The following is a 16,821-nucleotide window of genomic DNA, read 5'->3' as shown; positions in this document are numbered from 1 at the left end:
ACTGCCCACAGCCATAAGACCAAGCAGAGGAACATTCATATTGTAAATCTCAGGGGCTGGTGCACAGTGACAGCGAGTCTGAACCCAGGAGAAGCCATGAAAAATGAGGTAACGACATAATTATGGAGGGAATGGGCAAAAACCAATGCCTGACCTTGCCCAGCCATAGGAAAAAACAACTGCAGACCTATAGCAGCTGTAAAACGAGCCTGAACTAAAATGTATGAGCTGATATTACAGGGAATAACCCTTAAAAGGTGGAAGGCTTTGATAGACGCACTCCTACAGGTAGCTTCAATCCCTGGCAGTTGCAAGGCTTCAATAACGAATGTCAGACTGCCGGCCAGCTGCGAGGGGAATAAACATCTATTGGCCTTCATTGGAAGTAGCATCAGTTTGACATATGACATTCAAATGATATGAACTTTAAAAGCGTGGTTAAATGACTGCTGTTTGACTTGAAGCCTTGAATTCACCGAAGCAGCATCGCAGCCGCTTACCTTAGCTCTGTGGGGGATTGAATCACCAGACTTCAAAATGAAAGCTCAAAGTGTTTCTGCAAATTCAGTCCATGGTATGTCGTGTGTCCAGCTGATAGCGTACGTTTGCCTGAGTGATTAGAGGGGTAAAGACGAGGTCCTTCTGCCGTTGCGTCCTTTGACTCTGGAGATGACTGCTGCTGGCACACACGGGACTGAGGAACCACAGAGGTGTCCAGCCTTTGAAGAGAGATGAGAAAGGCTGAAATCCTTTGACACCTGCGAGTGAACTGTATATTACCAAAATGTTAAGCAGCTTTGTGAGAGAGATTATCCTGACGGATGTTTTCCGTAGTGTTGACATTTGTATGTGAGTGATTAATTCCAACACGGGCGCGGAGCGAGGAGGCAAAACCCTTCCCTCACTGCCACCAGGCAAGCTACAGCCTTCGCTCCAGCAAGGTCATTAATTCATCCCTGACCCGTGACACTGTGTGTGACTTTGTCACCCTCATCTTCATGGTCACCTCTCAAGGCAGAGACCTGAGGATTTTCCATGCCCCTTTTTATGAACTGCTGTGACGGTGCGGGCACTTTTCGGCTCTTTGTTCTCCAGGGGTCTGACTGCTTCTCTGTTTTGTCATTTTCTCCCCTGAGATGTGCCATCAGAGTCAAACACAGTGCCATGGCTTTAAAAAAGGGGACAGTAACAGCTGAAAACGAAGATGAATTGTCACTTTGGTACATTGGCGGCAGAAAGGAGCTGCGCTGCTGCAGGTGACGAAGGCAGAAGGGGAAGCTGTGGCTGCCCGAGCTGCTGGGAATTTTCTGACCCTCCCACCCAGCTCTTTGGTGACTCTCTGGAGAAGCAGCCTTACTCTTCTCCTACGCTTCCAGTCAAGGGTGTCTTTCGCTGGGGAATTTAATCTGCTGCAGAAAGGTTATTATGGCTCTTTTGGGGTTTTCTACTCAATTCCTAAAAAGTATAGAAAGAAAGCATAAAAAGAATATATAATAATATATGTATAATATATCTATCTGTATATAAAAGAATATAAAAGAAATATAAACACTTCTATGTAGTGAATAAAGTTCCTAAGCCCAATTTTGCAATAAGAACCACTTCACACCATCAATGACTCCGCTCAGCCACTTATTTTGGACTGTTGTGTCTTAGAGTCCACATCTCCAGAAGCAGCTTTTACTACTGATGACACACTTAGGGATTGATTCAGGATAAAATGAGTTTCCAGTGCCCAGGAATCCAAGCACCTATATATACGCTAGTGGCTGGGTTGGATGTATATGCACATGCAAGTATTTCACCCAGTGCTGAAATGTGACAGTTTGGAAGCAGAAGACATCCTCCTGTAGAAACGTACAAAAAAAAGCAGGTGCATGAGAGGTTTAGGAGAGAGCATGGAGAGCACTTTGAACCCTGCATGAGGTCAGCTGCTCTGCAGCATGGACCAGATGCTGGAATCAAACCCCTCTACTTTCACAGAAAGACAAATGCTTGGCTGAGACTAGCAAGACCACATCCTCAGTAATTTGTGGTGCTACAGGGTGACAGCGAAAGGATGAATTGCGAAAGAGAACTTCTGTCTCCACTCTGTGGCGCTGATTTTTGAGGATCCGTTGAGGATCCCACCGAAGAAGTGAGGAAGCCCAGCTGGAAGAGGTGATGGGACCACACAGTTTTCTGGCTGATGGCTTACGAGACCTACAGATGGATTCACTTTTGTATGGAGGCAAGTGCAGAAGCAGAGACTGGCATCAATTGGTTACAGAAGAGGTACGTGAGTTTTTTATTGCAGTTAGCCCTCCAGTAGCAGTTTCTGGAGGAATTATATGAAATGTGAGCGTACAGATTTTCTAGGGTCTAAAAAATGACAGAGCCTAGCAAGACTGTCCAGCTCTCAATAGCCAAAGGCAACACCTTCTTCCAGACTAGGGTTCTCCAGGACATCTGAAGGCTCTCAGTGCTGCACCCTGCGTCATTATTAATTCAGTTAAGTTGGCCTTATGATGGCCTAATATAAATCAGAGACTAAAAGGTGTCATGATAGCAGTATAGATGGTGCCTGTGTTGACAGTCCCTTCTATTGGAGATGGTTGCATGCCCGCGGTAAAATATGCAAACAATCAGGAAACACATGAGGGGCACTTCTCTCCCACTCTGCAAATCTCAGTCATTAGGGGTAACTGCTTGTCTCTGGGCTCCTCCAGTTAACGCATCTGGACTCCGAATCACGCAAAAGCCACCTAAGATCATAAGAAAAATCTCAATAAATCAGCATCAGAAAATTTGCCGCAGGCGTTCATTCCCACAAGGAGGCAACCATTTTAACACTTCTCAGGGTCATAGCACACAGCTGAGGAAATAGCCCCAGACAACTCTGCATTCCCAGGAGAATAAAACCAGAAGACATACAGAGTCACCCAGCAGGCAGTAGGAACAGGAGCAATGGTAGCATTACTTAACTATGTGCAATTTGCTCTCCCTATCTTGATTTAAATTACACTGCCAGAAGAGACTGACAGTGTCTGGAATCAAATTGCTTAGAAAAGTGCCTCTTCAGAGGAAGAGAAAAAATTGCCCAAATAACTTGAGTGCAAATGGTCTTGCAAAATGCCTATTGTGATCGGGGACAGTGGGATCTGGGGCTAGTTTTCATTAGGATAATGCTCATGTAATTATGCTGGGCTAAACCCCTAATGACCTGTTGTGAAATGGGGGGGTTGCACCACTGACATTTCTACAGCGCACACATCAATCTGGGTCTCCTCTCAAGAGTTGGAGGAGGCACCATCAAGCAAGAGTCTCTGATCGGTTCCTGCTTCCTTCACTTCTCCAGATCGGCGTGGGCTCTGGGGACCATCTTCAGGACGATGGGCTTCTTCGGTTGCATGAAACCTTTCGTGTCCAGAACCAGCGGGATCTTGAGCAGGAGGAAAAAGACCAAAATAGCCACGTAAGCTGGGAAAAAGGACAGTCATGACGCCGACAGGACCCCTACAGCCCACATATGTCTCAGTCACCCCTTGTTTTCAAGGCATTTTCTAATTTACAGATGTACTTATGGCAGGACTATTGCTATTGCTCATGCAAAACAGCTACGAGCTGGGATTTAGTAGCCCTCAGCTCTTGAATAAACCAGTTAGTGAATTCTGGCTTTCACATGGCGTGGTAGGAAGACCTGCACTGATCAACAGGCTGCACGTGGGGGGAAAACCAGCCAAAATCCATCCGGGGAGCCACAGCTAAGGAGGGGCATGCAGTGCCATTTTGCTTAATGCTGAAGTGTCTCACCGCTAAGTGCAGCTAGATCGTAATGGGAGCTGGAGGAGCTATAAGCTCTCCAGGAGGAACAAAACTAAGACTGCTGCTCAGGTGGAGTACCAAAGAAAAAGCATCCTCATACAGAAAAGTGACCGGGCCCCCTTGGGGTGAGCTGGAAATCTCAATGAAAAGAACATTTAAAACTGGTGTTGGAGGGAGTCATCTTGCAGGGGAGGGAAGAGTGTTTTACCAAGTCTCCTCCATCAATTCGATGCTGCTCATATCCCAGCTCTCCTTCTCCCCATCAGGACAAGGGTAATACACCCCAGCCCGACAAGCTACATTCAAATCCCCATATCCCAATAAGCTTTGTTTCAGGAAATTTAAGCAATGTGGCTCGGGGCCCAGTGTGCCATCAGTGGATGAGTGAGAGGAGGCTGCAGCTTCCATATACGTATTCCAAAGGGATGTTCCGGCATGAATTTTTCCCTCCCGCTCTGATCTGATGTACGTGACATCTTCTGTAGAAAAAAGGGCTGAAAGAGCCCCATAAACCTATGGGCACCAATAATACAATACATATTTAACTTGTCTCCTTTTAATTAAAGGCAGTTGTAAAAAGAATCAATTTTATGGATTGCAGAGGACTAGAAAAATGTCATTAGACTTGGGGGAGGGTGGATAGGTCACTGCATTGTTAATGGACTATTACAGTCTTTCACCTCCAGGTTACTAGTTGAGTTGCAATCTGAATCTGCAGAGATTCCAGCTGAGCACCCGTGCCAAGTAATAATTTAATAAGGATTTTTCGGTTTCTTACAACAAATGTCCTTTGAATACACTTGCTGCCCCCCCCCCGCTCCGATTTCCCAAGCTCGCCTTGTGAACAAAAATGTATTAATGGCAATGCCTTTTGCAGCAGTCAATGCAGAAAGCCGGGTCAGGGTTGGAAGCTAACATCAAACAGTGCTGCCTGCCTCTGAGTCATGTTGTCATGTTTTCAGGAGGGCTTGCTTGACATCCTACAATTTCCAACAGCCATTGCATTTACTTTATGTCAAACAGCCCCATCTTGCAGGGCCTGACCCATCAGCACTGAATGCGGTGTTCACAGGGATCCCGGGCAAAACCAAAACGTGGTGGGATCCTGCATAGCCTCAAAGAGGGAGAGGGTTGCCAATTCAAATTTAGCTCGGATTGTTCTTGCTTGAAAATTGTTACCCTTTAGCGACTGCCTGGTGGCCCATAAGAGATGAATTTTAGCGTCTTGGGATCTCTCACAGAGAATAGCCGTGTTTGTGTTGCAAAGGCAGCTTTGGAGCGGGCTGGGGGAGATATTCCCTTTCTGCTCTCTAGAGCAGGGTCGTCCTAAGGCAGGTCAAGGCAGACCGGCAGCACACCATGGGGGAGCGAGCACCCCACAACTTAGGTGCACCCAAAGAGAGGCGGAGGACTTCAGGGATTTCAGCCTGACATTTTCCACCAACATTAAATTTCCCTCTGTAGAGGCTTGAAAAAATGTATCAGTAACTTGTGGTGAACCTTTTAAATTAGCTGAGAAGATTTAAATACAGTTATTCCCATACGCCTCTCTAAGCCACAGTGAAATCTTCCTCCCTGATCTCTGTGTGAAGTAGTAAAACCCCAGTCTGCAGACAAGGTTCAGCGGTCCTGAAGCTAGTGGTCTCTGAACTCCCTGGGGAAGAGAGGGATTTAATGTGCATGAGAGACAGTTCCCCATTTGTCCTGAGATATAGGCAAAAGAGAGCACGCAGAACCATCTCAGTGGGACTAAAGGGCAGATAATGAAACACATGATCCCATATCCTCACCAGAGTGTCTTCGCAGGTTCTGAATGAGAATTTTTGCAACAGGACAACCATAGCCACTTTCACGATGAGGAGAGCAAACCTCATTCCTATGCAGTTCCTGGGGCCAGCCCCAAATGGCAGGAAGGTGTAGGGGTCAATAGACTCTCTGCTCTCTTTACTGAACCTGATTACAACAAAAAAAAAAAAGTTAGAAAGAGCTACTGTTCCAGGATGTGTCAGCTTTCAGATCTGAAGTGATGAGGGGTCTGGGAAGGCAAAAGCTTTTTGTGTTTCTGTGCGCATTAGAAGAACCCAGCTGAGTCCCTTCTTTCTGTCTCAATAGATACCTTATGCCTCTGCTTTTATCCTGCTGTTTGGAGTTGGTTGTGCATCTCCAGGGGCAACAGGTGAACAGGGAATACCTGAAATATGCTAATGGATTTCATAACTACTCTTTTCTCAGAACTTCCTCTCAGCTCAAAATCTGAACCCAGATTTCAAACCCTAAACCACACAGGTTACAGCTTCACGTCTTCCCTTCAGATCAAAGGACTGAGCGAACACAAAGACGTTCTCCCCCTGCGTGACTAAAAGGAGGGTTGCTTTTGAGACACGCCAGCCATTCCTCTCCTCATCATGAAAAACAGGGAAGAACAATCAGCTTCACAGAGAAATTTGCCACTGAGCATTTTCAGTAATACTTCTTAGTGATCAGTTAGTTTTCACGTCAGAAAGCTTTTCATTCCCGATGCGTGAGGTCCAGGTACAAACCTCAGCCATGCTAAGTCAGCAGTGAAGTGTCTTGCTACTGAGACACCAGCACATCCCTCTGATGAACTCCCAGCAAGGCAAGTGATCCCTAAAGAGCTCCTGCCCAGCTACCCGTGCCCGGTTTGTCAACTGGAGTAAGGATGCAGCTGCTGGAGCAACTGGTGTAACCTGCTCATTGCCAGAGTACTCCCATTTGGGTGGTTCTTTCTGCATTCAACACAAGGTGACCGTAGGGATCCATAGGTGATTTCAGCAGGACCCATCCCTCTCCCTAACTTCTGCCTGGTTCTGCTGCCACATTTTGTCCCAAAGGTCACCGTATCCCCACACCGGGGTTAGCTTCCAGGGGTATACCAACTCCTGGTGCAAGGGCACAGATCTGGTCTTTCTCTCTCTGGACCAGCCCTCAATGTCTTCGTGGCAACCTGAAGACTATCAAGCCCAAGGTCTCCCAGGTCTGCCTTGGGCGATCGCCTCATTTCGCAGGGTCTGACAGTGACTCCTAAGCGAGGATTGTTTCATCACTTGAGTTGAAAAATGAAGTTTTTTTCCTACCCGTCTTTGCCCTTCCACTGCTGATTTGCACGGCATTGTGCCAGTCACCCAATGGCTCTTGTTTTAATATCTGGCCATAAACCCCTCAGTGTTACAGCTGCTGGGAGCTGCTCTCACTGTCGCTCCCTTCAATGCAGTTAATTAAATTCCATGCACAGTTTATGGATGTAGATCATAAAACTCCCCTCACGGTAATGCTGAGACTAGATGTCAGACAATGATAAATGCCTGATTTAAATGTTATAATCATGCATTCCCCACTTTCACTGCCATTTCCACTCCCAGGGCTGAGGTTGAGCGTGCAGCTATTCCCCCCTCCCGGCCCTCACCTCTCAGGCCTGAACTCCTCCGGCTCTGGCCAGTACCCCGGGTCACGATGCAGCACGTAGGCTGGGACCATGACCACCATGCCCTTTGGAATAGTCACACCGTTGAGCTCCACCGTCTTCTTGCAGACCCTCTCGATCCGGCCCCCGGGAGGGAAGAGCCGGAGGGATTCGTTCACCACCATATCGAGGTATTCCATCTGCATGATGGTGTTGTATGTGGGAGTAGCCTGGGGAGAGGAATCAGGACGGCTGTGAACACGGGATTTCAACCAAAACCCCCGCAATGCTTCCCCTTCGGGCATCGGAGACCAGAGGAGGGGAAATCTCAGTGCCAGCACCTCCTGCCCTCTGCTTTTTTTTTCCAACCTGGCTTTTGGCTGAGGGTCTACAAGGCACAGATGGGAACAACCCCAGCATCTCCCCACCCTCCTTTACCTTTTTGGGCAGGTTTGCATCGATCTCATCCTGGAGTCGCTGCTGCACATCAGGGTGGGTGGCCAAGTTATATGATATGTAGCTGAGGGTGGAGCTGGTGGTCTCATAACCAGCAAAGACAAACACAAGAGCTTGGGCCAGAATCTCCTCATCACTTAATGCTGAAAAGAGGCATAAAAGCACATGCAAGAAGCTGAAAACTACAGTGATTAACGCTTGGGAATTCAGGATCCCACTCGTCAGTCTAGGTAATGGTATTCATAACTACTTAACAGTTGGTAAAGGAAACATGCAGCTAACCCTCCGGTACCACGAAGGGGTGGATCTGGCAGTGCTGTACAGGCAGAAAACCGCTGTCAAGTTCAGCAGCGTTACATTGCTTTCTTTAAGAGCAGAATCAAGGTATGTGCAGCCTGAGCCTGATTCAGAAAGTCTCTGCTGTCTTCTGGGACCATGCTCCTGGGCCAAAAAAATAAGGGCACGTGCCAGGAAAAGTCAGAGATGAAGAGATGTCCAGCAGCTCCTCTAAGTCATGAGATGAGCCTTGTGCTGCTGAGGGATTAGTAGCCCTGAGCATAACGTGGCAGTGGTGATAAGGCCAGTTCAGGATTTAACGCTGGTACTGCAGTAGTGTCCAAGCATTGCCAGGGTGCAGCCTGCAGTGCAGGGTGCTGTACAAATACCCTGTCCTGGCACCTCAAAAGTTTACAAGCATCCTGCCTTGATTGAGGTTGATGGATTGGGGCTATGCTTTGGCTAAGCCATTATTTTTTAAATCTGAGAGTTTAACTAGGATGCAGATCAGAGATGAGCTTACAGATGAGCAAGGTACATGAAGCGTATGTATGTGCTTTGTGTGCTTTATGAAATACAGCCACCATCTCTGGCTTTCAGAGAAGATAAAACAAGAAAAGGGAGTAAGGAGATATTCACTCTGTTTGCTCTTTGTTGCACAAACAGACCTCTGGATTTATCCCAGGAAATGGGTTATAATAAAATATGGCTGATGCGTGATAAGCATCATTACAGCCCCACTGCTGAGACCTTGAATCTCCCGTAGGATTAATGACTAAAATCCTCTCCTACTTCATTCCTTTAACCGCACGAGGAACTATCATGCTTTCTGCTAAGAGGAGGACAGATCTCAAGACATACATTTGTACGAGTCGGTCTCAGCAGACTTGTCATGTGAGCTCTGCGAGTCAACCATGAGTTGCAAGAAATCAACCCGGTCCTGGGGAGAAACAGAGGCAGTCAGAGAAGATGTGGGTGGGGAGGAGGCAAACCTTGCCCAGCACAAGCTCCTTGCTGAGACCCCTGCTCCATTCACAGCCCCAGCAGCAGGCTCACAGCTTCAGGGCACTTTGAAGTTCCCACTGGAGACCCTCTGTGAACACAGATACTTTCTCCATATGGAAGCCCAGGCAGGGCATGTTTCTGGCCCTCTCCAGGTCTGGTGAGCTGGGAGCTGTTATGGAGAGTAGGCGATACACCACAGCTTCTCAAGATGCCACCAGGTCCCTCCTGCACTCAGAAGGACAGCACAGTGAAGAGAGAAGGCCACCTGGGCTGGACCCACCGTGCTGTTGCCCTTTTCTCGTTCCTTCTTCATTTTTGTGAAGACGCCCTTGAAGAAGTCCATGACCTTTGAGGGTAACAGAGTCACATTCATCTTCTCCAGCACTGGGATAATGAAGGGGAACAACACTAAAAGGAGATAAAACAACAACATATTTTAGCTCAAAGGGGCCCAAGAAACTAAAAAGCGGCACAAAGCATAGAAAGGAGAGGGGTAAATCTGAACTCTGGCCCCAAAAATTTCTTTTTGTTGTCTTCAGCTCTCTTTCTACCTAACCATGGCTGGCATGCAATAGCACTTGAGAATCTCCTCGGTGTATCCCTCTATGGCCCCAATGCCACACGGAGTGCAGCTCCCTGTGACAGAGAAGCTCTCCATCGCGTCTCTGCCAACAGGGTCTCTGCTTGTAGGAGCGTGCTGCAAAGATGCGCATGGGCTATAAAAATCTTGACTGTGGTTTCCCTGGGGAACTGTTTCTACAGATCTGCTAGGGTGAACCTAATCCTGCAAGGTGCTGAGCATCTCCCATATGGCAAAGAGGACTCAAAGCTACTAAGGGAGCTACCGGGAAATGCAGGTGGTCACCACCTCTGAGATGGATTCAGGGCTGTATGAGATGAAGTGTGTCATACCTAAGAGTACAAACACAGGGTTTAGGAAACTGAATTTGAGAAATTTCTTAATGTTGGTGATGAAGGGGTCACTGGGGTTGCTCATGGAGTCAATATTCACACTGAAAGAAGTGCTGGCCACCACATCCATGCTGTAGGCTCCAAAAATGCTAGGTAGAGAAGAAGAGAGAGTGAATGAGATGAACCCAACCACAGTAGTGAATAAAAGCCCATCTAGGAACAATCCTTGAGAGAGGGAATCTCTTTTAATCAAGGACTCAGTGCAGAGTCCTAACATACCAGATCCAGTCCTGATCTGGTAGTAACCGTCATTATATTTTCCCAAATTTCCCCCATTGCATTCACCACCCCAATTTTTCTCAGCGTCAAAAACCTAGGCTGTAGTTGGAAAGCACCGAACTGCAGTTTGGGGTAACAAAGACTGTATTCTGATTTCCATCTGTAAAAGAGATTGTAAAAATGACTTCCCAAAATACCACATCTTGTGGGGCTTCTGGAATGGGCCCTACACCTTCCTCAAAATTCATCCCCAGTAAAAAGAAACAGGGAACAGAGCATAGTTACTCTGAGCAGAGCAGAGCAGAGCACAGCAAGCCCACCGCTGAGGAACATGCCATGCCCATGACCACTATGGAGTTTGCCTCTGCAGTCGACAAGGGATCTATGCTGCAGCATGGAAAAGGCTCTGCAGAATGGCCCCTTACCCACACCGAATACAAACTTTTTCTTGTCAGCCCCCCTCCAGCTACTTACTCCTTCATGGTCACGAACTCATCATTAGCCACTTTCTTCTCAATGTTTTTCACTAATTTTTCGCCATAGTGATTAATGATGGGGAACATCTGAAATGCAAATCAAAGCAAAAGGCACTGTCGACTCTTTCACCTCCACCAAACAAGGTTGGGCAGTTCTGCACTGCCGTCTGCCACTTGCCAAGTCTTTGGCTTGTGGAGGAAGGGCAGGCGAGGGGAAGGTACCATTTCCAAGCCTCAGACTCTGCTTTCTCACATCTTAATAACCAGTCCACACAGCTCATATGACTATGAGTGAGCAAGGTTCTCCTCCCAAAATCCACACGCTGCTCCCATTCCAGCTAAGCATCCACTCCAGCTGGGAGTGAACATGGCTCCTGAGGGCATGGAAAATGGGCATCCATGGTCTGAGTGATGTGCTTAGCAAGGAGAAAATACAGGTCATAGGGCCAACAGCCTCAGCTTGCAATACCTTGTGTGCCATTTCATCCCCCATACCCTTCTCCTGACTCCCTCCCCGTGACGGTAGACAGCCATCGTGTTGCTGAACTGCACCCAACGACGCAGGTGCTCAGGGATGTGGTGCTGACAAATGGGGCGACTTCCCCATTTGAGAAAGGTCTGCACTCAGAAATGTCCCAGTCCTCCTCCAGGTATTGATGCAAAGTACCAGTGGCCTCTGCTTTACCTCCTTCAGCTTCCCACTGGTGAAGGTTGGAGACAGTATAGTACGAATCCTTTTCCACTTCTCATCTTCAGCCACATTGAGGGCCGACTCCAGGATCCCGTTCAGACCGAAGTTCTGCACAGGGAGAATGTTACAGCAAAAGGCACACGGTTATACAGGGAGATGGGTGAAGGTTTCCAGCCCCCTTCCACATGACAGAAATACAAAAAAAAACCCCCACCACAGAGTGTTGACTTGGTTCCTAAAGTCATATCAGCTCTACCTCAACCAGCAAACAACAGAAATGGAAAGAAAAGTGTGAGAGGCATAAATGACATCAGCCCTAGGGTACATCCAGGCTGATGTCCCAAGGTCCCAGCCCGAGTGACCTCTACACCTCCCCAGCAAAGTTTTGTTGTTGGTACCATCATTAAACTGGGGAACAACACAGAGCAACTATTTGCTGAAGGGCTCAGAGAAGGAAGACAGAAACCAAGAAGAAACTCCTTCTTCCTTGCTGCACGCGCTCTGCACTGGAGAGCAAAGCACAGCACTAGATACCTACCCGGCGATTAGTAAAAATGGCATAGCACTCTTTCACCAGGATATTTTTGATGAGGACGGGGTCCAAAACGGCCAGCACAGGCTGCCTGCCATCAAAAATCCTAAGCCAAGAGAAATCCACGGTCAGTCCATTGCTCACCGTCAGTTGGAGCAAAAGCAGCCTGCTTTGTCTGTGGCCAGAGCCGTGCACATCGACTGTTGGAGCCCAAAGGGTTTGGGCCAGCTGAGTCCCCTCCGACAAAACAGCCAAAGGGAGGAGGCTGAAACTGTTTTATTATGTAGTAAAACAGGAGAAAGAGAAATAAAGTGCCAAACGCAGACAGCATGAGCATTTCTAGCAATCGTCTGTGGTATTAGAGAGTTGCCAAAGCAGTGAGAGTTTAGATAAAAGGCAGCTTTTGCCACAACATTGATCCCCTGCACTTGGGCTGTCTGAGCTCTGTTTCTGCAACTGGTAGCTGGTGTCAATAAATCCATACCGAATAGCCTGCCTGTGGGGTAAAGAGATTTCCCTGCCTGGCCTACGAGGCAATGAGAGGGGAAAAACTCATCTGTCTCCTCCATTTTCCAATCAACAGAGACAGAAAAACTTAAAAGCCATGGCGTGGGCTAAAGGGCAGGGAGCCTTGGGCCACAGCCGAGGGAAGCTGCCGTCTTCAAGAGGCTTGAGAACATTTAATCTTTCGAAAAAATGTGCTAGGTTTCATGAAGCCTCCGAGGACTTTTTTTGTGCAACAATTTTGCTTCAGTTTGAGAGGTTCTCAATAGAAGCATGATAAGAGGCCCCTGCACAAAACCGGCGCTGTGCAGGGAGCAGGGAGGAGGGAGGCAGGTTGAAAGGTAGCTCGTGCCCTGGCTCTGGGAGAAGCAGGGAGCAAGATGAAAAACACTGCGGCAGCCTGCAGCTTGCTTTCTGCTCAAGACAGACAGAAGAGCCACTTCAAAGGCATGAGGCTCAGTTTGACACCAAGCAGTGGAGGTTATTTTCAAAGCTTATGCAAACAAACGACCCCCCAAACTGGCCACCAGCATCCCAGCCCTGCATGGTATTGAAATCCCAGCAGGAGAGAAGCCTTGGACAGATGGCTGGAGAATTTCCCAGTGGTGAACCTGGATTTTTTTTAAGCTGGAATTACGGTGCTGAGACACGGTGGCAACATACCTCTTTCCATTCTATTTTGGGGCCGTGGAGCACCCCAAACAGGCAGTTTTGTTCTGCAGAAAGAAACTCACCCCCAGATCTTGCCATACTTTTCAAAGCACATCTGATCAAAATTCAGGACTCCCTGCAAAAGAAGAAAGGGGAAACGAACAGTTTGCCAGGGAAGAGTGATCAAAGCAGGTCATAGCTGGCAGCGCGGTGCATCCCATAGACCCATTGTAAGTAGTAGAGGTTGGGGGGGTGCATGGTAGTTCTTAAGAGTCACATGGACTCTTAGGGGACATTTGCACTGGAGGGAAAAAAAAGAGCAGAGAGGAGGGGGAAAAAAGCCCTTTCAACTTCCACTAGCCAACCTGAGCTAAAAATGTAATGAAGACAAGCTACAACAGGGTACACAGTTTTAGCGTGAGCAGAGTAAGCAGGCAGGACTAGATGCCAGGGTGTCCTCAATGAGTTAGAGCTGCTACTGCCTTGTCCTCATGAGATCTTCCACTGCAGTCACTGAACCGGAGTGATGATGGCTTTTTGTTTTGCTTTGTTTCCTTTAAGGTTTTAACTGATGTTACATGTAAGGATGAAACTTATGGGACACATAACACTCACCATGCATCAACTAAACCATTAGTAAGAGACCATGTGCATGCTCAAGCTAAAACACAAGCTAAAACACCTCTTTCACTTAAGCTAATACATTTTATTCTGCATTTGCAGTCAGTTGCCTGGGACCAGCTACTACCTAGTTATTTGGTAAGATTAGATAACTCGATAATATTTGAGTTTTATTTAGTAATCTATTTGTCTGGCTTAGTCTCTGGCTGGCCCAACAGCAAGTGGCTGGATGGGGCATTGCTGGGGCTAATTCAGTCTCTTTGTGGGGATGACACAAAGCACAAAGAACCATGCAGTTCTCAGAAATTAGCAGTCTTAGCCATCTCTCCAATATTTTTTTTCCTTTGTTTCCAATAGAACATCAGCTACTGGGGAGCAGGTAGAAACCTAGGGAGAAACTAATAACTTAAATTACAAAGTACTTGAAAAACACAGCACACCTCTTCCAGGTCAACCCGAATTTTTGTGTTCTCTGTGTGTCCAAAGAGCTTCCTACCTGAAAGCATAATTTCCATCCAACTGAATCAAGGGCAGAGGAAAGAGATACCCAAAGGATGGGAAAACCAGCACCAGCTACAATTAAATACCTAAGGCAGCTACAGAGCAGCAGCTGGCGGTACTCACATGCCGGTACTCCAGGAAAGTTCCCAAAAACGGCAGAGGCCGTGGCCCAGGAATGCCCAGCTTCTTGAAGGCCTGGAAGGGCCATATCCCATAGCTGCCAAGCGAAGAGCATGTGAGATGTATTTATGCAATGAAAAGAGCAGGCTCTTCATCCTGAGCGCAGCGAATAGCTTAAATAACTGGTTCCTGTCACCCAGAGAAAGCTGAAATTATGGACCAGCAGCAGCAGACCCGCTGAGGATACTCTCTTCCTGCAATAAATGCAGGATCACTCGGGGTACAAGATAATTCTGGGTACATTTTGATACAAGACGAGGGCTGAAGGGAGCTGCAGCCCAGCCTAGGCAAACACGGTGTACCTGGGCACCTCAGGTCTTTATTCGGGGGCCTCATTTAGTTCCCCAGATCAGACAACTGTCACTCAGCTGACTGAAGGGAGATCTCAGAGAGATTAAGTTCTCAAGCGGAGACCTGCCCTTGTGCTTGTCTTTGCAAAGACCTACTCTGATGCTCAGGTGGTAGAGCCACAGCAGCACAGCAGCCGAGCAGGGACATAAATTACAATAGCAAAATTAAGTTTTTGCTTGTATAGCTCACTACAGCTCCCCTGAGCGACATAAGCAAAAGGGCAATTTTGCCAACGTAACTATTTAAATGGGGGCTTCTGCTGGCACAAGCACATAAGCAGACATAGACATCACCCACTGCCCTGCTCCCAGCTCGCAGAGCACGAGGACACCCCATCTCCTTTGCAGCCAACCAGAGCTTGCTGCGGTTAAAAACATGGAAGCTACTTCTCCTTTGGATCTGCTGAGATAAGCAAAAAAATCGAGAAGTTCCTTTTTTATTTCCCTCCCCGTCCAGCCCAGCTTCCTCCTTCCCTTCCAGCTGGCACAGGGAGGGCACTGGGGAGCCTTGCCAGCCCCTCTTTATCAGCCCTTGGCTCTGCCTTGAAGGTAGCACAGGAAGACCGAGGATGAGTTTTTTAACACTAATTCCTGTTCTTGGGCACTTCACACTGAGGGTGATGGCCCCAGCCCCTCCCCAGCTGCAGGCACAGGGTTCTCCTCCTCCCCGGTCACCCCTGGGGACCAGCCTCTACTTACAGGACCAGGAGGCTAAGAAAAACGATGAGGAGCAGCCAAGTGACAACAGAAAAGTTTGGCAGGAGATCCATCGTGTCTCCCAGCCTGCCCTGAGAGCACGAAGCTCCTGTGAAGCCGCAGCCTTGGCTTATGAATTTTTTTTTTTTTTCCCTGGCCTTTAGATGCAGCCACACTCACATGACACGAAGGAGGAGTTGTCTTGTTTGCTCGGTTGCTCAAACTTTAACCCTTGGGCAGGTTTCTCCCTGGATTGGGATGTCAGCAAGATGTGCAGTCCCACAGGTCTTGAGATTGGAAATTGCTGAAAGAACAGTTTTTACAGGAGAAAAAGATAGTTAAGGGCATCAACTTCCTTAACCCCTTCCACCTCTCACCCGAAAGCTGTGAGGTTCACGTGGGGCTGAGGGGGAGCCCCCGGCTGTTCCTGCAGCAGCAGCAGCGATGCTGAACCAGACTCGCTCCCCCTTACCCTCTCCAGTCTCGCTTTTGCCAGCCTCATCGCTTTTATTGAGGGCTATAATCAGGAGGGCCAAGGAACTGCTACTGTCCTCCCACCCAGCCCCCGGGGGGGTTCCTGGCTGTGCAGATAGACCTTCCCTTGTGCCTCCCCCTCCCATCCCCATTTATCTTGTCCTCCCACACCTCCTATACAGGGTCCAGGAGGGAAGGGGACCGGAGGGGACAGACCTGCCGGGAAACACTTGCCCAGGGCTGAAAGGGGTCTGTTGTCCTCCGGCAGAGCCCTCTGGACCTCAGACTCGGTGGGGAGAAGGATATGGTCCTGTGGGGGCACAACCTGTGCTCGCACCTGAGCCTACGGGAGTTCTGCCCGACGTCCCGCTGCACAGATCGGCGGCTTTGCTGACTTGCCTGCCTGCGACTCAAGCCTCAGGAAGCCACCAGAACATGGGCATGGGGGCAGGAGGCGCTGAGGACTGAGCAATCCGCTGGCACGGCGAGCATTGCGCTCGCAAGGAGGTCGGCCAGCGCCAGCACTCCCCAGCCGCGGCATTTAGGGATGGGTTCCCGTTTCCCTTTCACCCCTGACTTTTCGTTTGCTCTCAGGCGTGGGATCGCACAAGGTGACTTTTGTTGTTTGGCTTTAGACAGCTCAGTGTCCTCCCCAGACACACACACGCGGGGGACCGGCTGCTTTCTACCGGAGGAACAGGGGAAATGCATTACGCATATGGGCAGACGGTGCAGTGCAACCTCCCAGTTTACCTACAGCCTACGCAAACTCTCCGTGCTGGTGGGCGGCTGTGGGGATGGGTCAGGACATGGTCTCCTTCGTCCCTGTCACACCGGGAAGGGCTACGCATCTCCTTCTCTGTAGAGTCCAGCGCAGCCCCCTTCCCCGTGTCCCCTGAGCCCACGAGGAGACCCACGTGGCCGAGGGGAGATGAGCCCCCATCACGCTCCCCTGCCCCAGGCATCGCTCTTTGGCATGCTCAGCCTTGAAG

At 48.7% G+C, this 16,821-nt stretch overlaps 1 protein-coding gene across 3 annotated transcripts; it reads right to left on the bottom strand.

The window, feature by feature from the left end:
* Window positions 1-2,255: 2,255 nt before the first annotated feature.
* Window positions 2,256-15,532, bottom strand: LOC104323105 (cytochrome P450 3A29). Of its 3 annotated transcripts, XM_069810304.1 has the most exons (13): window positions 15,359-15,526; window positions 14,253-14,346; window positions 13,091-13,143; window positions 11,859-11,958; window positions 11,315-11,428; window positions 10,628-10,716; window positions 9,875-10,023; window positions 9,243-9,370; window positions 8,819-8,897; window positions 7,664-7,824; window positions 7,229-7,455; window positions 5,595-5,757; window positions 2,256-3,421 (listed from the first exon to the last, which is right to left on the bottom strand). In XM_069810304.1, the coding sequence occupies exons 1-13, from the start codon at window positions 15,427-15,429 to the stop codon at window positions 3,326-3,328; spliced, it is 1,524 nt and encodes a 507-aa protein (XP_069666405.1). In that variant the 5' UTR covers window positions 15,430-15,526; the 3' UTR covers window positions 2,256-3,325. The 3 variants fall into 3 exon arrangements, with proteins under 3 accessions (XP_069666405.1, XP_069666406.1, XP_069666404.1); XM_069810305.1 differs by lacking the exon at window positions 5,595-5,757 and having other exon boundaries at window positions 15,359-15,530; XM_069810303.1 differs by lacking the exon at window positions 2,256-3,421 and having other exon boundaries at window positions 3,428-5,757; window positions 15,359-15,532.
* Between the last annotated feature and the right edge of the window lie 1,289 nt (window positions 15,533-16,821).

Source organism: Haliaeetus albicilla, chromosome 22, assembly GCF_947461875.1.
Source record: "Haliaeetus albicilla chromosome 22, bHalAlb1.1, whole genome shotgun sequence".
Classification (NCBI taxonomy): domain Eukaryota; kingdom Metazoa; phylum Chordata; class Aves; order Accipitriformes; family Accipitridae; genus Haliaeetus; species Haliaeetus albicilla.
Note: the sequence above shows the minus strand (reverse complement) of the source record. Positions and strands in the feature narration are given on the sequence as shown.